A 24,493-nucleotide genomic window follows, 5' to 3' on the forward strand; every position below is an offset into this window, starting at 1 on the left:
GGACGTGTGCCTACCAGAGCCTCCCTAGGAGGGCCGACCGTCATGTCTCCCATAGAGAAGCAGTGGGAGGAACTGTTATAAGTTTGGACTGAATGTGCTGCCTGTCTGCCAGGGAACTCTGTATGTTGCAGAGACCCCTTTGTCCATGGTGATTAGAAAGAACTCTAAGGAAATCAGCCACATGTTCGGCTGGATTGAGCCAGCTAAACTAGATTACAAGCCCATGTTCACCCCTGAAGCCTGAAGCCTGCCCCATGTACTCCTCAGAGCTGACTTATCTCATAGATTTTTCAGTTTTGTGTTTTGGAGACAGGGTTCCTCTGTGTAGCCCTGGCTGTCCTGGACTCGCTTTGTAGACCAGGCTGGCCTTGAACCCAGAGAGATCTACCTGCCTCTGTCTCCCTGAGTGCTGGGATTAAAGATCTGTGCCCCTCCCCTCTCTGTGTCTGTCTGTCTGTCTCCTTCTGTATCTCTGTCTCTCTCTCCACAAAGGACCAACTAAAACCTGGGACTCCTTCCCTGAGGAAGGACTTTGGGATCCTGTTCAGAACATGAAAATGGTTCTGGTATTGCTAAGGGAAAAGGAAGGGCTCCTCCTTTGGTCATGAGCGGGCACTACAGTCTCCATTAAACCCTGCAAGGTTGGCTGGGGCAGGATGGCCTGAGCTACTGTGTTGGCAGGAGTGGAGCGGCCCCTCCCCTTTCTTCACCTCTGCCAAGACCCAAGGCATTATGGCAGTCCTGGGCCCCACCTCAGAGCAATCCTCGGGTACACAGCCAGTTTTTATATGGGAAGCCCCTTAGCTGCTCACTCTGGAGAGGAAAATTGAGGATAGAAACTTCACTATGTCCTAGTGCCTGCTGCTTCTACTGGGTCTCCAAGCCAGTTCTCTGCGACAGGGTGTTGTTGCTGTTACTGGGACTCCCGTACCTGTGCCTGTGGTCTGCCTTTGTCTTACCACACCTGGATAGTCTTGATTTTATTTTACTTTTCAGCTATAAAGATACAGACTAAAGGGGGGGGGGGGCGGGTAGAAACACCTGATGCCACAGTTTTCTGAATCCCTTAAATATCTGAGGTTGTTTTTGTTTTTTCAATTAGGCTTTCTTTTGGGGGGGGAGGGGGGATTTTGTTTTGTTTGTTTGTTTGTTTTGGTTTTTCGAGACAGGGTTTCTCTGTAATCTTGGATGTCCCTGGACTCACCTTGTAAGCCAGGCTGGCTCTGAACTCACAGCGATTTGTCTGTTTCTGCCTCCCAAGTGCTAGGATTAAAGGCGTGCCCCACCACGCCCGGCTTAGTTTTTTACATATACATTTATATTATCAAACACACACACACACTAAACTACATACAAGAACCACAAAACAATTAGGAATTATATAAATGTTATATTCATGTTTTGGCTATTTGTATTTGGCAACCTTGAAGAAAACATCTTTCCTATCTTGGTGAGTCTAAAATTCTGAATGAAAATCAGTATCTATCGTATCTCATCTCTATCAATTTAAAATGTCTATCTAGACCTAAAAACATCTTAACCCCTAAATACCTAAGCTTCATTGTAAAACTAAGCTACCTGGTCTTCAACCCCATCAGAGCCTTGAACCCACAGGCCTCTTGCTGCAGCCTCAGACTGAAGGCTGGCTGCATCTCTTCCAGCTTACATCCATTAGTACTTGACACTGAGCAGCGAGTGGTCAACACCCATGGGTTGTCACTGGAGAATGCTACAAGATCCTCTACGTAAGTGCTGATGAGTAAAATTTCATTAAAGAAAGAAAAAATCAAAACCAGGACTAAAAGAAAACATTTATTGAATCAAAATCAATACTTTCTTTTTAATATCTACAAGCCAACAGTGAGCTCACTTTATTCAAGAATGAACACAATGTACAAAAAAAGTATGCTTATATTATAAAAATACGTCCATCTTGTCTTCTGGTGCTCAGCAGACGCACTGAGCAGACGAAGGCTGCTGCTCTCCACACCAGCTCCATTAACAACCAAAGGGAAGCAAATGGCAAACGCCCCATGCCACTGGAGAAGCCGGCCCAGCACACTGCTGCAATCAGCTGTTTCTCTTGCTTACTAGTTGTCACCATGGATTTCAGACAAGTATTAATATAATAAATTCTGGGTACAAAATCCTATTAGCTCCAATTTAAAAATGAGATGTGTTACTACGGGGAACAAAGGAGTTCCCAAGGTTTACAATCCCATGTAGGGGTGGGAAGCTTGCCTCCGCGCACCTTTGCCAGCATCCTTAGGCCTTCATAGAAACATGTACAAGGTTCCTCTGTACGTTTTCTTGACCTTACTGGAACCTTCCAGGGCACTGGTATAGTGCACTGTGTACAGTGTCTCACTGCTGAGAAATCAGAGGCAGCTGCAGGACCATCATGGGCTCCATGAGCCTTGGAGCAGCAAACAGAGTGGCGGGGAAGGGGACAATGGTTCCTTGTGCTGCCCCATCCACCAGTGCTGACGATGCCAAGAAGTCCCTGTCTGTCTGTCACACAGAAAGTGTTCGCACACAGCAGTGCCCTGGCAGGAACCTCACACTGGCTAAGCAGAATGACAAACTCAAGAATGCAGTGTCCACATGGTAAATTAAAGACAACAGTGAATTAAATGTTTTTCCTTGACAGAGTCTGTCTGTGCTCAGGATTGACACCTATGAACAGTAAGAATTACAAAAATCAAAAATCAGGTCATCCAGTGTTCCACCCTACTGCTAAGTTCAGAAGAAATAAGGGAGAAATGCTTTCGGCTTTGCCTGCGTCAGCCTAGTGGCTCTTGAGTCAACATTCTCAGGACAGGATCAGTGTAGGATAGGGACAGGCGAAGGCAGAAGAGGAAAGATCACAGCTTCTCTAAACAAGGACCTAAGTGCCTTCGGAGCTCTAATTTCAGTAACACCCCTTCTTCTGCAAGAACGCCAATCTATCAATCAAGGGCAGTTAGATGGTAAGTCCCATGGACCACAGGCCCAGCTGCCTACACTCAGCAGGGAAGAGGAACAGAGTGGGGACCTGAGCAAAGGCCTCTTACTAACCACAGAAGCCACTGTGGGGCTGGTCACTGCCAGGGACTCAGCCAGGCAGCAGGCTGCTGACGGAAGCTACCACAGCCTCCATAGTAAGTGGAACACTGGAAGGAAGGCAAGTCAGGACAGGTTCTGAGGCCAGAATTTCAACAAACAGCGAGTGGAAACAACGACACCAAAAGACTAAATAGAAAACAGCGACAGGTCCACAAAGAAGAGGAGCTAACAGGACGAGATGCTGAGAAACTGGATGGGCTTCACAACACTCAGATACAGAGGGCATCTGCTCACACACAATCACAGGTCCTTACTCTCAAATAAATACACTGAACACTTACAGCCAAGCGACTGCCTTTGGAATGCAGGCTTTCCCATCACTGCTCTGATCAGACCAGAACCCACTCCGATTACGTAGAGCGTCCTCCAAGAGAGCAGCGTCCTCACGCGCAGCAGCTCGGGACACCGGTGTTTTGTGTCCTGTGGGGTCCCCTCTGAGCAGCACCACGGAGTGTGCAGGCACACGCACTCCACTCAAGTTTCCAACAGATGAAAAGGACTATTGTGCTTGTGGGTCACACACCTTCAAAATACACATAAATGGTGGCAGTAACTACAGGTCTTTGCTTATCAGTAAAATCATAAGGCAGAGGGGCTGGAGGCGCAATGAAAAGGTTTAAAATGAAAAAATTACAAAACAGTGCTAGCAGTCACAAAAAAGACCATGCTAAGATCCGATCCATGTCGATTAAACATTGACAATTCAGCTACAATCCAAAGAACTCTGTCAGAGTCCCAGGCATGCATGCCGCTGACAGCAAGGCAGGTCAGGTTGGCCTGACGCTACCTTCCTCGGAGCAGGAATGTCTTGCTGGAGATCACAGGGGTGAACAGGTTGCCGCCACACTTCTTTTTTATAATAAAAATAAAAGAAATCCAATCACAAGACAAAAATATTATAGAACTGTGGACAGAGAAAATGCAGGAATTCACAATGACCTACAAAACCAAAAGAAAAATTCAAATCATTACTTTTCAGGCTTTTTGTTTTATTTTATAGACAAGGTCTCTCTACATAGCCCTGGCTGTCCTAGACTCACTTTTCAGACCAGGCTGGTCTTGAACTCATAGCGATCCACCTGTCTCTGCCTCCCAAGCACTGGGATTAAAGGAGTGCACTACCACACCTGGCTTAACTTTTTTTTTAACCTCAAGACTCTTGTCTAGGGAGAGAGGCTACCCCAGCTCTGAGGTACTCACAGATGAAGGCACCAGGGCTATCCTGCCTTTGTGTCCACGAGCTGCATCTGCACATTGGCAGGCATGCCACCTCCATAGCCTCCCTTTGACTGCATTTGGTTCTGAATGGAGCTGACCTAAAACAGGAAGAGAACAGATGTACAGCAGAAACCAGTCAGTGCAACAATGATTTCCCTACCGTCTTCATAACACTTCTATAGGGAAAACACATTCATTTTAAACACCTTAATTTATTTATAGTGCAAATGGTGAGGCCAGTATTGACCAATCTGTGTTTTGCTTTTCCCCTCAAGCACGGCCTCACGTAGCCCAGGCTGGCCTGAAGTGAAGGTGTCTAAGATTCCAAAGACACAGGACAGGTCATGTTCACTTTTTAATCCTGTCAGTGAGTTAACTTCCATATCAGTCTGTCAGACTCTGCTTTGCGGTAAGACCAGAATCTCGCTCTGATGGACTCAAGGTGTCTGTCCCAAACCAGCTCCTGTAAACCAGAGACTTCCGGAAGGCCACAGGGCTAGGAGGAGGAACCCAGGCAGGAAATCTGGAGGTGATGCCCAGTGATGAGTCAGCCACAGTCTGGGGCCCATGAGATGAGACCTGGGGGTAGAGGAGACACCTGGACCATGCTCATGAATCCAAGTGCTGCCAGGACAAGAAGGAAGCATGGGCCCTTTTTGCTAGTGATCCTAAGCCATTCTTTTATATTTAAAGGGAGAAATGAGGCACGCCTACGTTACTTCTGCAGTAGCACTTAGCTATGCTACAAGAGAACATACGGTGCTAAGCTTAAGGGCTGTGCCTTACATGCCACTTGCCTTACTTGGGAACACTGACTTCCGACAAGCATCTCACCCCAAGAGCAATGCACACACCACAACTAAACACATGTACTCACAACTGATGGCTGCTTTAGGTAAGGATATGCACTGGCTTTAAACCATGGGGCATGACCCCACCCAATGCCCCATTGTGGTACAATATGAGCTCGGCCTGGATAACAGTCTATATGCAGCACACACACAGGATCTGCAGATGTCCAGCCCACCTAGTCAGGACTTGCCAACTCATAAAGTCACACAAGTCTAAAAAAAAAAAGTCAGTTCTGATTCTTCGGTGTCAGACTGAAGGGTCAGGAAGTGACCTCGTGGCCTGTCAGTGTGCTGAGAGCAGTCACATAGTCACATGACAGGTACACACAGTGTTTTAAAACTACTACTAAAGGCTCACAGAGCTCTTTCTGGCAAGAAACTAGCATTAAAAATTAGGCTTGCACATGTGGCAGTCCATACTTTAAACACAGCACCAACCAGTGACATCCAACCCATCAAAAATAAGTCCACAAACCAGAGACAGTCAGTGCTAGGTGCAGGCCAGGCAGCACCTTCCTCTACCCACTGCTGCTCCAGCCTCAGGACACAGACAAGGCGGGAAGGTTCCCTTGGATGAGCAGCCTTCCTATTCATGGTTTTGGATTATTGTCACTATTCTTACACAGGAAAACACAATTTCTCTTACAGTCCAGTTTATTAAACGGGAACTATAAGGAGTAATTTCTAAAACCTCCCTGAGCAATTTTACTGTCAGCAAGAACTCAGCATTCTGTGGGGAGGACTGCTGTAGAGAGAACAGGCTCATCCAATGAAATCACTATCCTAAAGGGACATAGCACTTGTCCTACAGGGCAGAACCTGCTGCTGTCAGCCAGGAGCCCCTACCTCATCTACGCAAGCAGCACACCTAATGAAGCTTACTAACGCAAGATGCTAAGCACAGATCCCCCCCCCCCCCCGTTTTTCAAGACAGGGTTTCTCCGTGTAGCCATGTTGTACTGGGATTAATTTTTTTTTTTTTTTTTTGAGACAGGGTTTCTCTGTGTAGCCTTGGCTGTCCTGGACTCACTCTGTAGACCAGGCTGGCCTTGAACTCAGAGATCTGCCTGCCTCTGCCTCCCAAGTGCTGGGATTAAAGGTGTGTGTCACCTTGTCTGGCTCGCTAAGCTCAGATTTTAAAGAAAATTCTGAACTGTACAAGAAAAAGACTGAGAATGTTTCCAAACATCATGAGTTAGATTTAATCTTAAGAGGTAGTAGCTAGGTAATGTCCCAGCATCCACCAGCCCAAAGCAGCAGCCCAAATTCAGGAGCAGTTTGGCCTCCATCTTTAGATGAAATCTGAAGTGGTGAACACATTTATTGATTATGATAAGCATGCAACACCTGTCCTACAGCTAGATTTTAATAAGCACACCAGCCCAGAGCCAAAGGGCTCCTGCCTGCTTTGCTATTTTCACCTGCTGCCCAGCAAACAGCTGGTCCTCTCTAGACATCAAGACACTTTTACTCTCCACTAGGAAGCCAGGGAAACAAGTCCTGCCACAGGCTCACCACAGGAGCTGCGAATGGCTCCCCTGCTGTCTTAGTCACTGAGGGGCTGCAGTTTGCATGTCCTCTAAGCCCTGTTCTGTTGGTCCTGGCTGGGAAGTCTGGACACAATCCCCTCATTCTGCTGCTACTGCAGGGTCAGTGCAGGGACCGGCACTATGGAAGGTGGACATCACAGAACATGGGATCCAGATGGGGGAGCCTAAGGTCTACTCTGGCATGTATTAAATCTCTATATGAAGGATGGCAGGCTCTTCCTCACTTCAGATACTTTAAAGCCAACTGCCAAATATGGCAAAATTTTGCTGCCTTGTCCTAAAGGGATGAGTGCAAATCCCAATTATCTGCTGAGCAGGAATCAACATCTGCAGCACTCAGGGAAACATTTATGAAGCAGACTCAGCAGACATGGGTGTGGGGCTAGAGAAGATGACTCAGCGGGTAAGAGCAAAACAGTTCTTGCAGAAGCAGGGAGCTCTGGTCCCAGCACCCAACCACATGTGGTGGCTCACAACCTCCTGTAACTCCAGCTCCAGGGGATCAGCCTCTTCTGCCCTCTGCACACATGTACACAAACATGTAAATAAAAACAAAATCTTAAAGTATATGAAAAGCAGTTCATAAGAGGGTAAATGCTAATGTTTATTTATTTGGTTTTTTAAGAGTCTTTACATAGCCCTGGGTAGCCTTCATCCTGCCTTGTCCTTCTGAGAGCTGGGATTAAAGGCATGTGCCAACCTGCCTGGCATAAATATTAATTTAGAAGTTCACCTTTGACTCTCATGGTGGGAACATCAGGATCAATCATGAACCCTTTCCAAATTCAAATCTAAAACTTACACTCATACTGACTGTATGTTCCTGCATAAAGCGGTCTGACTTTTGCACATAGCTCATCAGCACTGTGTTTAGCAGCACATTTAACACAGTGCCGATCATGTACAAGTAACTGCTAGATGGTATTGCTCGGGGAGTGGCAACAGGAAAGGGCTGTGCAGACACAATGGGCTTTTTTCAAAATATTTTCAGCCTATGACTGGTACAATCCAGTTACAGAACACATTTGACATGATGTTCCTAAAAAGGACACACAAAAGTATAAAAAAGGTCACTTAAAGGTGTGTGCAGGTTCCACTGGGCCTTTTCCCACAATCCCGTGTGACACACTTACTGAGTTCATCCCACTAAATAGGTCTCCGGATCCTACATGAGCTGTGTGCACAAAGTTGGTTGGCTCTCCAATCATACTTCGGTCAATCCGCCGTCGCCTTTTCTAAAATATGAGAAATAATGTGTTGAGAAAACGGTTTTACTCTCCCACATTGGTCTGAAAACCCAATTCTCATACTTTTAACTTTTCTTTGAAATAATAAAACATCAAAAATCTAAAGGAAGAGCAGTCAAGATGGTTCTGCCAGTAAAAAAGCATGCCATGCAGGCCTCAAAACCCAAGTCTAGCTGGGCATGGTGTGCATGCCTTTAATCTCAGCACTCAGGAGGCAGAGGCAGGTGGATCTCTGTGAGTTCGAGGCCAGCCTGGTCTACAAAGCAAGTCCAGGACAGCCAAGGCTACACAGAGAAACCCTGTCTTGAAAAAAACAACAACAACAAAAAAAAACCAAGTTCCATCCACGGAATGCATGGTAGAAAGAGAATTACCTCCAGAAGGTTGCTCTTTGACTCCCTGTGATGCTGTGATGTGTGCAGCCACAAAATTACGGTTTTACTAGAAGGAGCATCTGGAAGTTTTTAGCATAAAGCAGGAAGTAATGAGCTAACTGGTAACACACATCCATAACCCCAGCACTGAGGAGGCTAGGACTAAAGGACCTTGGATTTAAGGCCAGCCTGGGCAACAATGTAAGACTTTCCAAAAACAAAAACTCCTTAAGAAATAATACTTTTTTTTTTAAGACAGGGTCTCATGCAGTTCAGATGAGCCTGGAACTCTTGACCATCCTGCTACTAACTCCCAAATGTTGAGATTATAGATATTCACTGCCATGACTAGTTGAAATAAAAGAAGCCTAAGGAAATATTTTATCTGACTAAAATGTTATACACGTACACACACTGAACTTTATAATGCCCATTGACATGTATTTTTATGTCAAAAATAACTTAAAAAATAAAACACGTAAAATTATCCTTATCATTAGCCAAGAACATGTATGATTTGACCTCAATGCTCTTGATTTTAAGAGTGACTTTCTAGCTCTTATTAACAAATTGATTATATTCTGATGTCATTTACTTGGGTTATATCCACCCAGCTTCCACACAGGAATGACTGTCATCCAGTGGCCTGTTGGGGAGGGGCGAGGCTTAGTACTGTTCACTGCATTGTGACTGTCCAAACACAACAAGGCTGAGCTTGCGTCCTAGCGTTTGACAAGCATAATCTAATTCTGTGACAGGGCCTCATCTCTATAGTCCAGGCTCAGCGGCTCCTGAGTGCTGAGGTCACAGGTGGCGTTACCACTCTTGGCTGCAGTGCTGACAGTCTCCCAGGGAGCAGCCAAGCTGGCACCCCTGCTTCCCACCAGCATACCCGCCTCCTGCCTCACGACTGCCCCTCCTTGCTCATCTGAAGTTTGCACAGATCCCTCAGATAGACACAACTAAGAGCAGCCACCAGTGTAGCAGGGTCACTGCCCTCACAGGCAGCTTCACTGTGACAGCACACCAGGGAACTATGAACTGTAGGAATGGAACCTAAGGACATGACACTCCAAGTCCATTCAACTGCAATGGAGTAACTTGTCAGACCATGGCTTCCTATAAACACATGGAAGTGGAAGGTTCACATGTACATGGCAGAGGCGGCTCAGGGTTTTCTTTGGGCTGCTGAATAAAGCCCAAAAGCAGCTGGACACTTTCTTTGAAAATACTTGATTCTCTAAGTTCAGTGATGGCGCGTGTCCATTAACTCTGCTTGGTAACACAGTGAGTCTGAAGCTTCTTGTGCTCCTTCCTGATGTTCCTAGAGCTGCTCAAATGTTCATGCTCATGAGTATGAGTGTGTGTGTGTGTGTGTGTGTGTGTGTGTGTGTGTGTGTGTGTGTGTGTGTGTGTGTGTGTGTGTGTTGAGGGAGGGGGCAGAGAGGGAGGGAGGAGGGGGAGGGAGGGAGGGAGCAAGTGAGGGAGGGAAGAAAGAGGAGAGGGAGGGAGAGAGAGAGAGAGAGAGAGCGCTCTCAGAGTTTGTTTTCATCCATTATTTTAAAATGTCTCTTCATAATGTATTATAGGAAAATAGATCTCTCTCTTCAGGAGTTGACAAAGGCTAAAGTGTCAACACTTCAAGCTCTGCCTTACCTCTGTAGCAGGAACAAAGCAACTAGGACACTAAAACACATGCAGCCAGCGTGTTCTGTCAACCTCTGCCCATGTGCAGGCCGGAGGTCCCACTGTCTCCCTCACTTTTTTTTAAAAAGCTTCTTTAAAAAATATATAAACATGTGTGTTTATGTACACACACACACATAGATATAAACATACATATGGTTTTTCAGGACCAGGCTGGCCTTGAACTCCGAGATTCACTTGCCTCAGCCTCCCAAGTGCTGGGATTAAAGGTGTGTGCCACCACCACCTGGCTTCTTTAAAATATTTTTAAAGTTTATTCTTTGAGAATCTCATGTGTATGTGGTATACTTTGATCCTACTCACTCCCATTACTCTCTTACTCCTCTCCCACTGAACCCCTTTCCTCCAGCAGCCCCCCTCACTCTTTCTTCCATGCCCTTTGTAACGACCCACTGAATTTAGAGCTAGTTACATGAGCATGGCTGTGGTGCGTTTTCTTTTAGATTTTTTGTTTTTTTATTCTTTGATAACTTCATGTGTATATGTACAGAATGCACAGAAACCACCTACTAATTCACTCTCACTCTCTACCGTAGGTTTTTTTGTTTCTGTTTTGAGACAGGGTCTCTCTACATAGCATAGCTCTGGCTGTCCTGGAACTTGCTCTGTAGACCAGGCTGGCCTAGAACTCAGAGATCCACCTGCCTCTGCTTCCTGGGGGTCTCTCACTAGACCTGGAGCTCACTGACTGGCTAAGCTGGCTGGCCAGCAAGCTTCAAGGATCTTCTTCATCCCATCTCATCCCCTAGGGTAGGCTTATAGATAGGTATAGTTTTTTATGTGGGTGCTGGGACTCCAAACATAGATAATGGGGTTCGGTAGTTAAAAGCACTGGTTGCTTTTACAGAGAACCTGGGTTCTATTCCCAGCACCCACATGATACCTCACATCTGTAATTCCAGTTTCAGGGGCTCCAACACCCTCTCCTGGACTCCTCAGGCAACTGCATACACATGATGCAAGACACACATGCAGACAAAATGTCCCCCCACAAAACAAATAAACCTTAAACTTAAGGTGCTCCTATGCACAGTAAGTACTCGAGGCCACTTGACCTACAAGGTGTGACAAGCTGCAATTCTGGATCAGACTTGTTTATGTTTGTCTGTTTTAAGTAGCAGCAATAATAAGAGTAATAGTAATTACCACTATTACTGAGGGAGGCCTGTGCCAGCGCATACACTTAGAGGTCAGAGGACAACTCTGTGGAATCTGTTCTCTCCTTCCCCCTGTATGTGGGTTCTAGGGATTGAACTCAGGTCGCTGGGCCTGCGTGGCACATACCTTTACTATCTATTTCCCTCGGCTTTATGGTAATTTTTCAAGAGCTCACTCTTAAATGTTACTAATGTGTTTACACCTCTGTGAGCACTTGCAGTGCTAGCCTTTAACACAGTAAGTCAACACTCTCACCTGTATTTTTTTTTTTTTTTCTGTATTGTTTGAGACAGGTCTCACTATATAGACCTGGCTGTCCTGGAACTCCCTGTATAGATCAGGCTGTCCTCCTGCCTCTGCCTCCCAAATACTGGGATTAAAAGTATGTGTTACTCAGACCAGGAAGACAAACATGGTATGTATTCATTTATAAGTGGATAGTAGCCATAAAGTACAGGGTAACCACACTACAATCCACAGACCCAAACAAGCTAAGTAACAAGGAGGGCCCAAGGGAGGATGCTTGACTCTCATCAAGAAGGGAGAATAGAATAGACATTACGGGTGGATGGAGGGTGGGAACTGGGTGGGGAGGTGGGGGGGGGGGGGGGGCAAAAGGGATCAAGTGGTGAGAGAGACTGGAATAGGAGGATCTCTGGGATGAGCTAGAAACCCAGGACAATGGGGATACGGAGCCTGAAGCGGCCATCTCCTCTAACTAGAAAAGATTCCCAATAGAGGGACTGGGACACCACCCCAGCCACAAAACTGTAGACCCACAATTTCTCCTTCCAACAAGATGAGCAAGGGTAATGATGGAGCAGAAATTGAAAGAATGGCCAACCAATGACTGTCCCAGCTTCCCTTCCCATTTGAGAGAGCCCACACAGACAGGCACCTAGCACTGTCATCTGAGAGGCTTCACCCAGCAACTGATAGAAACAGATGAAGAGATCCATAGACAAACATTAGGCAGAGCTTAGGGAATTCTATGGAAGGGCAGGGGGCGTGAAGGATTGAAGGAGCCAGAAAGATGAAGGACACCACAAAAAACCGTAAGAGAACCAACTAACCTGGGCTCATAGGACCCACAGAGACTGAACTTGCCAGACAGCATGCATGAGACTGACCTAGGCCCTCAGCACATAATTAACAGTCCTGCAGCTCAGTCTTCATGTGGGCACAGGGGCTATCTCTGGCTCTGTGGTCTACCTATGGATCCCTGTCCCTTAAATGGGCTGCCTTGCCTAGCCACAATAGGAGAAGATACACGTAGTCTTACTGCAACTACATATGCCAAGGCAGGTTGATATTCATGGGAGACCTCTCCTTCTCTGAGGAGAAAGGGAGGACAAGAGGATGGCAGTGGTGAGGTGAGAGGGAGGGACAGGGAAAAACTGGGGAAGGGAGGAGGGATGGGAAGCTGCAATTGGGATGTAAAGTATATAAATTAATTTTTAGTTATTAATAAATATATTAAAAAAGCATTAAATAAAAAGTGTGTGTCGACAGGGTGTGGTGGCGCACGCCTTTAATCCCAGCACTCAGGAGGCAGAGGCAGGCAGATCTCTGTGAGTTCGAGGCCAGCCTGGTCTACAAAATGAGTCAGGGCTACACAAAGAAACCCTGCCTCAAAAAACAAAACAAAACAACAACAACAAAAAGTGTGTGTCACCATACCCAGGTCATTTGTGCTTTATTCCTCTAAACTCAGTCTCCAGGCCTTTAGTGGGAGTGTTCTGGAGCTCTGCTCTATGGGGCTTACTTGAGTTTTAGATTTAAAAGGTATCAGAAAGTCAAGAGAGGGTCCAGATGCTGTGTGCTCCTGGCTCACCCAGACTCAATTTGTCTGTTTTTACCCACCACACTCATCTTACTTCCCTCCACACTGTTCCTGTTTGGGGCAATAAAGCACAATTCTGTAATAGTGCCTAAAGACCCAAAGCAAAAGCGGATATGACAGTAGTCACATTCCCCTTTGCTAAAAACCATTAAATTTGCCCTTCGGAGCTGGCAAGATGACTCAGTGGTTAATAGCACAGGCTGCTCTTTCAGAGGATCAGGTTCAACTCCCAGCACGCACACGGCAGCTCACAACTATCTGTAGCTCTAGTTCCAGATGATCCAACACTCTCACACCAATGCACATAAAATTAAATTAAATATATTATTTTTTTAAAAATTGCCCTTGGAAGCTGTTCATTTCAGTTCACCCATCTGTATGTACTCCAAATCATAATCAATTTCTCAGTGTCTTAAGTGAAACAGATAATTAGACTTTCTGCCCCGAATAGTACCAACTGAGGAGAGAGAAATAGGCATCTAGGTTCTTGGCAAATTCCATCACAAGGAGAAAGGACAGCAGCTGTACTTGCTGGGGCAGTAGACCTGCAGGATTAGGGCTATCTCCCGAGGCCTCACAAGGACCTCCCTTGTAGGAGCCACTGCCTCTGCTGTGTACTCAGCCTACTGGAGAGACCTCTCTAGACAGAGACCTGGCAGACTTTGGAGCCAAACATTCCTGTACACCTAGGCTCTATCATCCTGGCCCTGAAGACCCTGCAAAGTCTCTATGGCCCCTCTCCATGCCCACCAATAAACTATGGAGCTTGGAAGAGATTACACATAGACCATACACCTACAGTAAGTGACGCACTCCAACTGCTAGGCAACTAAGGGGCTAGGGGAAGAACAGCCACCACAGTGAGCTCAGTACCCCAGCATATTCTCAGTCCTAAGGGAGGATGTGCAAACACATTCCAAAGGACCACTCTCACATGCAAAAGCCAAGGTGGGAAGCCTCCAGCTCCCCTTTTTCACAAAGGCACGTGGCTGTCCATAAATAGCCTTGAGATGGTGGAGGAAGTAAGAGATGAAAAAGGAAAGGCAGAGGGCGGGGGAGCAAGCACACAGCCCACTCCAGTCAACACAGCACAGCCAGCCTCCTATGTCCCTTCCCCTCCCTTCTCCATGCAGCCACCTATCTGAAGTCTCCATATGTCCGCCAGTGTGTGCTTTCCTTCACTCACTGCAGGTATTCACAGAACTCTAAATTCCTTACTATCATCTCAGCCATCTGACTTTCTCCATGTCCATAAACACACTTTCACAGTTGTACAGAGCGCATGAAGGCAAGGCTCACAACTCCAAATTACTGCATACTGACACTCTAAGGTGCAATGATGCAGAAAATCCATGGGAAGAAAGCTCTGCCCAGTTGCCTTTACTCTAGCACAACTGCTCCTGTCTGTGCCTCTGACCTCTGACTTTATACAGAACGACAGGGATTATTTGCATGGCCTGCAGCTCATGAAGTGCCCGGTACGAGTGAGGCGTTCCAGGAAACGCAGGGACTCGACCCAAGTCCACACAGTGAGTTTTGAGCGCCATCTCAAGCTTCCTGTTTTGCTTTGAGAGGCCCAACTGTGGAATTCCCCTGGCTGTCGACAACTGCATCTGTGTTTGTCTTGAATTTTTAATACTGTATACTTGAAAAGTGTGCTGTTCCTTTAAGAAAAAAAAAAGTCCACTTTATACCCAAAAACTACTGTGTGTGTTTAGTGGTTGGTGGTTGATTGGGGACAGGAGAATCCTGCTGTGTAGCCCTGGCTTGCCTGAAATTTGCAATCCTCCTGCCTCGGCCTCCTTCAAGGATGTGAGATCCCTTGAAACTGGGGTTTCAGGTCATTGTGAACCGCCAACTTGGGTACTAGGAATTGAACTCAGGCCTGCTGAAAGAATGGTCAATACTCTTACCCAAATCAATGTATTATTAATTCTGGATAATTAATCTCTAACACGTCCTTAGTTACAGAAAATGTGAGTAAGCATTTCATTCCAAACTCTACCAGCCTGTTACTGATTTAAGAGGAAGAAATGGAAGTTTCTGTTGTACTTGTGTGTCAAAGCCACGTGAGGGACAGGATCCAACCGCAATAACCTCAAGCAAAGGACTGCTCCTCCATTCTTGCAGGTTCATAAAATCCAAAAATAAAAAGTAAGTCCATGTTATTGGTGTTAGAGAGCACATTCACTTTGGTCATCTAAGAATTCATGGCCAAGAAAGGCATAGCCCTGGTTACCATCATAGGACAATAGGACTTGTCACTGCAGACTGTGTCTCCTAAATAAACTCACACTCCCCAGATGTTCTGAAACAGTAAGCATGTTTCAGAACTCACACAAGCTGCCAGGTAGCAGGAGCTCTTGCAGCCTGCAGAGAGAGGGCTGTGTGACACAGTGTGAGGCAACTGGGGCAGGCACAGGAAAATAAAGCTGGCAATTACTTGCCACTTTTTAAAAAGTTATTTGAAGACAATAGTTGTTTTTCTTCTGTTCATCAAAAAGGGGTTTCTGACTTTCTTTCTGTGGTAATTGTTTGTGGCAACAGTCAGTACAGCCCAGGTGTGGCAGCACACATCTTTAACAGCAGTGCTTGGGGGAAAGAAGCAGGAAGGTTCCAGGTTGCAGGCTCCAGGATAGTCAAAGCTACACATAAGCCCTGACTTGCTCCACCCTTCCCCAAAGGTAACCTGTTTCTGAACTGTTCATTCAAGTTTATAGCACGGAATATATCTCTATTGGGGCGATAATACAAGAACTTCTATTTTTTATTTTTTAATTTACATCCTACTAATATTTAGTATACAGGTTACCATGAGGTTATTAAGTATATTGGCTTCTTTAAAATTATTAAAAATAGAATAAAAAGTATATAGTATATATGATAAGTATGAATCATATCAATTAATATAGTAATTATGTTAATATTTACATTAATACTACATCTGAAACTAAATCTACCAATGAAAAATGCACAGCACAGGCTCATAAGAGATTCCACCTACAGACATGTGCATTTCAAAATGCCAGAATGACCGAGTGTGGTGGTTTGAATAAGAATGGCCCCAACAGATTCGTATTTGAATATTTAGTCATCAGGGAGTGGCAGTATTTGAGAAGGATTAGAAGGTGTGGCCTTGTTAAAGTAGGTATGTGGCTTTGTTGGAGGAAGTATAGGGCTTTGCAATTCTGAGATTTCAAAAGCCTGTCTAGGCCCAGCTCTCTCATCCCCTCGTCTGTGTCTTTTTGCCTACAGATCAGGCTGTAGCTCTCAGCTACTGCTCCAGTGCCACACTCCCTGCCATGGTGATAATGGACTAAGTCTCTGAAACTGTAAGCAAGCCCCCAATTAAATGTTTTTCTTTATAAAAGTTGCCTTGGTCAGGCCATCTCTTCACAGCAATAAAACAATGACAAAACACTGATCTTATGCTGCATATACTCATGGACAAAAGAGTGGAAAGGCTTGAATTGGGTAATTTTATTTAAAGAAATTTCTGATTTGTGTTATCACCCTGATTCATAACCCAATAGTCAAGAAGCCAGTATTGTGCACATTAAAATTAGATAGCAGAAGACTAAAATCCAACACAAGAGCCTAATATCACTCAGTGAGACCTTAAGTCAAAGGAGAAGGCAGAGAACAATGGATGGGCTGAAGGCACTCAGGGTCAGCCTCTGGCAAACACCACGTCCTCTCATTCATTCTCATTCTCTCTCTCCTCTCCCCACACTCTCTCTCTGTTAGGAATGTCACTCAGCTGGTCAAGTGTCTGTCTGGTACGAACAAAGCCCAGCACCACATAAAACCGGGTTTGGTGGTATACAACTGTAACCCCAACACTCGGAGAGGTGAACTAGGAGAATCAGAAATCCAAAGTCATAAAGAGTCTGAGGCCAGCCTGGGATACATGAGATCCTGCCAAACAAACAAACAAGCAAGCAAACAAGCAAACACGCAAGCTTTCTCAGAACTAGTCTGCAAATGAAATGATGTATATCCAGTTTCATGGGTCTGTAAAATCAACTCAAATCAAAATGAAATCTCAATATATCCTTTAGAAACCCTGACAAAGTTTGAAATTTGTATGGAAAATTCTACTAAGACTGGCCAAAGCATAAAATAAAAACAGAAGGACAGATCTGCCCTCCCAGACAGCAGGACAATATAAAGCAGAGAAGAGACCATGACATCAGTACAGTGCTGAGCTCAGGAAGAGCAGAATGAATAGACTCTGAGTGACTCACACATGACGTGTGGACATAGGTAAGCGTTTCCTAACATTTTAGTACCCATGGCTAACTTAGAAAGATGCCAGGTAGCATGGCCACAATACACTATGGTAGATCTATACTGACTACTAGGCAAGGAGTTGTAGCAAAAAAGTCACCACATGGAAAAATAACCATAATTAGACTTTCTTCCAAAGTAAATTCCAACACTAGCACAGCGGTGCATATCAGAAGCCTCCATACTCAGAAGGCTGAGACAACAGGCACATGGCTCAATTTCAGCCTGGGCCACACAGTAAGACTCTGTCTCAAAAAGCAAACAAACAGAATAACATACATTAATTCACTTCAGGCATTGTGTGTGTGTGTGTGTGTGTGTGTGTGTGTGTGTGTGTGTATCAACTGATTCTACTTTTACAAGAAAAGCCTAAGTAAGTGTCTTTATAACTCTGGAAGAAGAAAAATTTCTTAAACACACAAAAACATAACCTAAGATGGCTACTTGTTAATTTCCTATCCGTTTCTGTTTGTGTTGCTCAAGACTGAGCCCACTGCCTCCTGCATGCTAGAAGAACTCTATAATTAAGCTGCCTCCCCAGCTATTAACTACATATACTCGTAACAGGGGATGCGCAGCAGCCATGTGCTTGCCGTCCAAGCAGGAAGACCTGAATTCAGATCTCCCACCGCTCAACATAAAAACCTGTCTGTGACTCTACAGCTGGGAGGCAGGGACAGGAGGCTCCTTAGTACCCGTTAATCCGCTAATGTTGCCAAATCAGAGCTGAGTTCAGTGAGAAAACACAGAAAGACATGGGAAGGCACCTGTTATTAGCCTCTGGCTTTCCCGAGCATGTACACATACATGGGGGTACAGTGTATATACACACATGCAACCAATAGTTTGTATTCAGAATACTAAAAATATCCCTATGAATATGAAATATGAAAAAATCACACCGATCAATACACCTATCAATAAATGCTTAGCTTTGTGCTGAAGAGGAAGCTCGGTTGGCAGAGCACTTGCCTAGCATGCACAAATGAAATCCTGGGTCCAAGTGTGGGTGTTGACCTGCAATCCAAGCAACTGGAAGGTGGAGGTGGGAAGATCAAAAACACAAGGTCAAAGCTGGGCTTGGGAATGCACACCTTTAATCCCAGCACTCCAGAGGTGGGTCAGATCTCTGTGAGTTCAAGGCCAGCCTGGTTTACACAGTGAGTTCCAGGACAGCCAGGGCTATGTAGAAACATAGCTGTTTTAAAAAAACAAACAATAAATAGCACAAAGTCATCTGTGGCTATATAGTAACTTTAGGCTAGCCCGGGATACATGAAACCCCATTTAAAAATAAAGAGGTTAGCAACGTGGCTCAGTAGGTAAAGATACTTGCAGCCAAGCCTAAGAATCTGTGTTTGATGCTCAGGACCTACACAGTGGAGTGAGAGAACTGACTCTCAGTTGTCCTCTGACCCCCACTTGTGTGTCATGGCACACACATGCCTCCCTAAATAAATGATGTAAGAAGCTGGGCAGTGGTGGCACTTGTCTTTAATCCCAACACTTGGGAGGCAGAAGTAGAAGGATCACTGTGAGTTCGAGGCCAGCCTGGTCTACAAAGTGAGTTCAGGACAGTCAAGGCTATACAGAGAAACCCTGTCTCAGAGAGAGAGAGAGAGAGAGAGAGAGAGAGAGAGAGAGAGAGAGAGAGAGAGAGAGAGAGAGAGAACACAACAAACAAACAAAAAAACCAAAACAAAACAAAAAAAAGAAAGAAAGAAAGAAAAAATGGGAGGGTGAGAGGTAGGGGGAAAGCTTAACTTTGTTAGCAATCATAAGGAACAAAGAAAGAGAAAACAGTAAAATAGAATTTCATTTTACCCATTAAACTGTTAAAAACTAAGGTTGTAACATCATTAATGAAGATCCTATGACAGCCAAACTAACCAACACTGCCACAGGAGCCACGGGCACCACAGAGTCATTTGTCATTATCCCGTGAGACTAACTGTTTCTAATCACAACTCAGATTCCCAATGTACTAAAGGGCAAGTACAACAGACAGAGCAAGAGCCAGGAGCTCAACCAAGCGCAAGTGTAAATCATCCTGTCCGTGCTTACTAGCCCAGCACTGGCGAGCATCTCTATGATGATGATTCTGCCATAAAATGTATTCTACAAATTCACAAAATCAAAGAGGACTTAATTTTGTCTTTTAAATACTAATGCATTGATTAGTTTTTTTAGCTGCAACTTTGAGGTACCTATAAATTACAACTGCAAGGTAGCTGTAAGGATACAGGAAAGGGGAGAATAGAGGGACGTAAGGAGATGGAAGGAAGGAAAGAAGTAGAGAGATCTCAATCTGAACTGAATCATGATCAATTTAAGAAAAAGTACTAAAAGGTGAGACAGTAGCTGGTATCTATAAGCCAAATACTCAGGAAGCTGAAGTGAGGGTCAGTGCTACTTCCAGGGGAGCTACACAGCACTGCAGGCTAGCCAAGGCTACACTGAAGGAACATCTTCTACATAAATAAAAAGCCTAGAATCAGTGTTCACTCTTTATGTGACACATGAGAAGTTGCTAGTAGTCTATTCACAGCAACCAAAGAACTCATATCTTTGAAAGCAGCTGATTAAACTCCTTAAATTCATGTACAGAGCATACACACTCAATTAAAATATCTACAGTGTTAGGGCTACTTAACAGCAGCAATGACCTTCGAACCATGGCTGGAAACACTGGGACTCTTATTATGCTACGCACTACACTGTGTTAACATGAAGGAGGACAAGAAAAAGATTCTTGGCCACTATAACAAAAACTGCTTCCTATTTTCTTTCCTGCATGAGGCTCTTCCCTTTGCATTCATGGAATGTGCAAAAGCAGGGTAATGAAGGAGTGGGAGAGCTGGCATGTTGCACTTTATCCTAGCAAATACTTCAGAAAACTCTAAGAGGAGACCAAACAACTTTCAGAGAAGGCTGTCTTGACACTGGCTACAAGAACAGCAAGCACACAGTTCTGTGGAATGTAAATGAAAGTAAGGTTCTAACTGCTCTTAGTGTGTGCTTGAGGCCAGCAGCAAAGCGCTCTTCAACTACACATAGCCTTGATGTATACTTTCTCAGAAAGTAAAGAAGGCAAAGGGTGTCTGTGGAATAGTTCACACACATACATCTTTATTATATAACTGACATGCCAAATGTTACACGCAGAATCTTTCTGGGAAGAAGGATCCATGTCTATTGCCCATCTCCTGTAACTCCAAGGCCTAGGCTCTAGTTGCTTGAAGTCCTCACTAGGTGTGAGTATGTTCAAACAGCACGCTTGCTTTGCTGTACACTCTTTTAAAACGTGGCAACATGGAGCTGAGCAAACAGCTTAGTGGCTAATGTGCTTGCCATGCAAGTGTGAGGACTGGGGATTTGGGTCCCCAGAACCCCTGTAAGTGTCAGCAGGCAAAAGTCTAGGGTCCAAATGCAGAGACCAGGTACCTGTCTAGAGCAAGCTGGCTGGGGAGATCAGCTGTGTCAGTAAGCTCTGCGTTTGATTGACAAACCATGTCTCAATGAATACAGCAGAACAATTGAGTATAATTCCTGACATCAACTCTGGGCGTCCACATGCATGTAAAATAAGGACGGACACACACACACACATACACATACACGAAAAGGACATTGTATGTCAATGTTACTTTGCCTTTGCCTCTGCGCTGACCTGTAAAGAGACTGGGCGTTGTCATGGAAGACACACAAGAAAAGCCTGATCAAACCAAAATCTCTAATTCTTAGATCCACTGACAATAGGGGACTCAGAGAAAACTGTTGTCTCAGAGACAAACATCAAGAGTGTCATAGCCACAAGAACAAAAACCTACATAGTAGCCAGCACTGGGACTTGTGGGGGAACTCTGAGTTAAACCTGCACATGTTCTCACACTATGGTTCCCTAGATCCCATTCAAATCAAGTCAAGCAAGGGCCATCACGTATCAACACTATCCACACTGTGGGTCACCAAGGTAAGAGTCCCTAAAGAGACTAATGTTCAGCTGGGCACAGTGACACATGCCTTTAATCCTAGCCCTTGGGAGGCAAAAGCAAGCAGATCTGTGACTCTGAGGCCAGCCTGGTCTATGTAGCAAGTACTGGGCCAGCCACAAGTGTCCAGTGATACCATTCGGGATGGGGGAGTAGAGAGAGGGAGGAGGAAAGGGATGAGTGCTGCTCTCAGTCTTGGCCAGAGAAGCTTCTCTCTGAACTGGGTAGGGTAGCAGTTAAGCTGAAACTACTGAGTGTTCAGCACTAAATAGGACATCTAAGTCACACCCTGCCATACACACTCCTGAGGATCAGGGAACATCCCAGAAGAAGGAACAGAAAGAATGTCGGGGCTGGAGGGTGAGGTGCAGTGCTGTGAAATGCTGCCTTCTGTATATGGCAAGGCCGTCGCACCTACCAATTAACTGCAGCTGGGCTGACCTGCCTAAGAGAACACCAACAGGCTCAATCAGCATTCCAGGAAGCAGCACTAAGTGGGTTCTCCCCCACCACAGAGAGAGAAAGGAGACAGAGTGGGTTAAAGGAAGTAAGAGGAGATGGTTTGGAGGAAAGATACACTGTCTACCTGTATTAAATAGCTGGACATGGTGGCGCACGCCTTTAATCCTAGCACTCGAGGCAGAGGCAGGCAGATTACTGTGAGTTGGATTACTGTGTGTGTGTGTGTAATATATGAAACAATACTACTGACAAGGAAGAGCTATGAAAAAGATTTCTCTCCTGTGAGACCAGAAAGCACAAAGGAAGTACAGCAACTCCGGCTGTAGGAGGCACCCGCCTAACACACAGGAGGTGTGCCCGGGCTCAGTCTCAGGCCCACCAGCAAAACCAAAAACAAAACGACAACAAATCAGTGACTCAGCCGAGGCCAATATGCCAAAAGAATAGAACATTGTGCATCTCAAAACAAGAAGAGACTTGATATTCTAAGAGCATATATAGGGGGAGGAGGTCTCCCTCAATCACAGACATAGGGGAGGGGAGAAGGGGGGAACTGGGAGGGAGGGAAGAATGGGAGGAAACAGGGGAAGGGCTAACAATCGAGATGTAATATGAATAAATTAATAAAATTGATTTAGAAAAAAAACTGGACTCAGAAATTTAACAATTTATTAGTGACATTTCAAGTCACTAATAAAGAGAACGGTTGTTTAAAGAAGTGTCTTTAGATAGCTAGTTAGCATGGAAAAGCACACCCAATTTGATGCCACATCAATGAATTTACTTTTTATCCATGTAAAGAGCTAAGTGTGAAAGTGGAAGACAGAATGCAGCTGGTTACAGAGCACAAAAGTGAAGGCCACCTGCCACAAAACCATCTATATCGAAATTCAGTTAAAGAGATGACATACTGAGACCCCCGTAATCTGAAAAACAAGCCCAATGCAGCAAAAACAAGTCATTTAAAGATTATTAATGGTTAATTTGATGAAGAAAAGGAAACACAAATTTACATTAAGTTTATGAAAAGATGTTTGACCCCCTCCAAGAACCAGGTAAGTACAAATGAAAAGTGTATGTACAAATATATTTTAAAATGTGAACCTCATCATCCTTGTACATTGTTATGAAGCTGAATAAAATATATATTCATTTGTTCAGCCAACCAGCTAGCACATATATATACATTCCCCACGACAGCACTGGGTCCTGAAGACACAAAGTGGCATGTACAGTCTAGCCTCTGCAGAGCTCAGAATGGGCACGAGAGGCATGTACAGCACCCTACACAGCCCACGCTCCTGGGAATACCCTGGACCACTGAGCTCCATCCCCAGCCATCCAGAGATGACTTGATGCAGGCCTCTGCAAAGATGGAAAAGCAAGTTTTCTAACCTTTAATGAATAAAGAAAGGTTAAGAGGCACAAAAACAGGGCTGTGTCTTGGGGTTTCTATTGCTCTAATAGAACACCATGACCATAAGCAACTTGGGGAGAACAGGGTTATTATTGGCTTACACTTCCTCATCACAGTCCGCCATCAAAGGAACTCAAGAGTAAGAACTCAAGCAGGGCAGGAGCTAAAACAGGACTATGAAGGGGCCCTGCTGCCTGGCCTGCCACCCATGGCTGGGTCAGCCTGCTTTCATATAGCACCCAGGACCACCAGCCCAGGGATGGCAACACCGCCACAGTGGGCTGGGCCTGCCTCCATAAGTAAAGCCCACACAGGCTTGCCTACAGTCTGATCTTTCGGAAGCAATTTCTTAGTTGAGGTTCCCTCCTCTCCAATGACTCCAGCTTGTATCAAGTTGACATAAGACAGAAAGCACACTTTGTGTGAAGTCACTCAGGGTCATGTAACACCTGGATAACTGCACATAACAACAGAGCCTGCCAAACTGGAAACAAGAGCTGGAAAGAAATGAGCAGGTGAGTGAAGAAGAGCTCACAGGGGCCTGGCTGCCACTCCTTCCCAGCACCAAGCCACTGGTTGATGTGGCACTTAGCATGCCTTCTCTTCTTCCCCCGCCCTCCATGTGTCAGTGCTATGAACCACTGACGTCTCAGTGAAGCACAGTGGGGCCTACAATTCCCCATGGCGGAGGTGGGGGGTGGGGGGCCAGCAGGGGTACGTGTACTTGTGCCTGTGTGTCTGTCTGTCTCACCATGCACCTCTAACTGTTCTGGAACTCATCTCAAACTCAAAGAATAAGCCTGTCTCTGCCTCCCGAGTGCTGGGATTAAAGGTGTGCACCACACTAGGATCCTAGTGCTGTTCTTGATACCCAGGATGTCCTCAAAATACGCTATCCTTTGTTTTGCTTTTGGTTTTTTGAGGCAAAATCTTGCCATATAGACTAACCCTAAACTTGCTTTGTAGACCAGGCTGGCCTCAAACTCATGAAGCTCTTCCAGCTTCTGCCTGCCCAAGTGCTGATTTACAGGTGTGTGCAACCAAGCTCCGTGAGTTTTTTGTTTGGTTGGTTGTTTTTGACGATGCTCAGAGCCCCAGAACTGCAGCTGCTGCCAGGGTCCCCATGTTCAGTCTGAAAGCCAGTGTCGTATTTAAGAGCCCCCACCCAGACCACACAGTACTTACAGGCTGAGGCTGCTCTGCAATGCAGCAGTTGAAACACAGCCAGAACTCACTCATGCTTTCAGCCAAGGCCTCAACAAGCACCACTGACGGCTCC

At 45.3% G+C, this 24,493-nt stretch overlaps 1 protein-coding gene across 1 annotated transcript; it reads right to left on the reverse strand.

The window, feature by feature from the left end:
• Positions 1-3,935: 3,935 nt before the first annotated feature.
• Positions 3,936-24,489, reverse strand: Cdc42se2 (CDC42 small effector 2). The gene is made up of 4 exons (XM_051168181.1): positions 24,400-24,489; positions 7,858-7,959; positions 4,306-4,421; positions 3,936-4,044 (listed from the first exon to the last, which is right to left on the reverse strand). Exons 1-3 carry the CDS (start codon positions 24,451-24,453, stop codon positions 4,323-4,325), a joined length of 255 nt encoding a protein of 84 aa, XP_051024138.1. The 5' UTR covers positions 24,454-24,489; the 3' UTR covers positions 3,936-4,044; positions 4,306-4,322.
• Between the last annotated feature and the right edge of the window lie 4 nt (positions 24,490-24,493).

This window comes from Acomys russatus, chromosome 25 (genome assembly GCF_903995435.1).
Source record: "Acomys russatus chromosome 25, mAcoRus1.1, whole genome shotgun sequence".
In the NCBI taxonomy this organism is placed as follows: domain Eukaryota; kingdom Metazoa; phylum Chordata; class Mammalia; order Rodentia; family Muridae; genus Acomys; species Acomys russatus.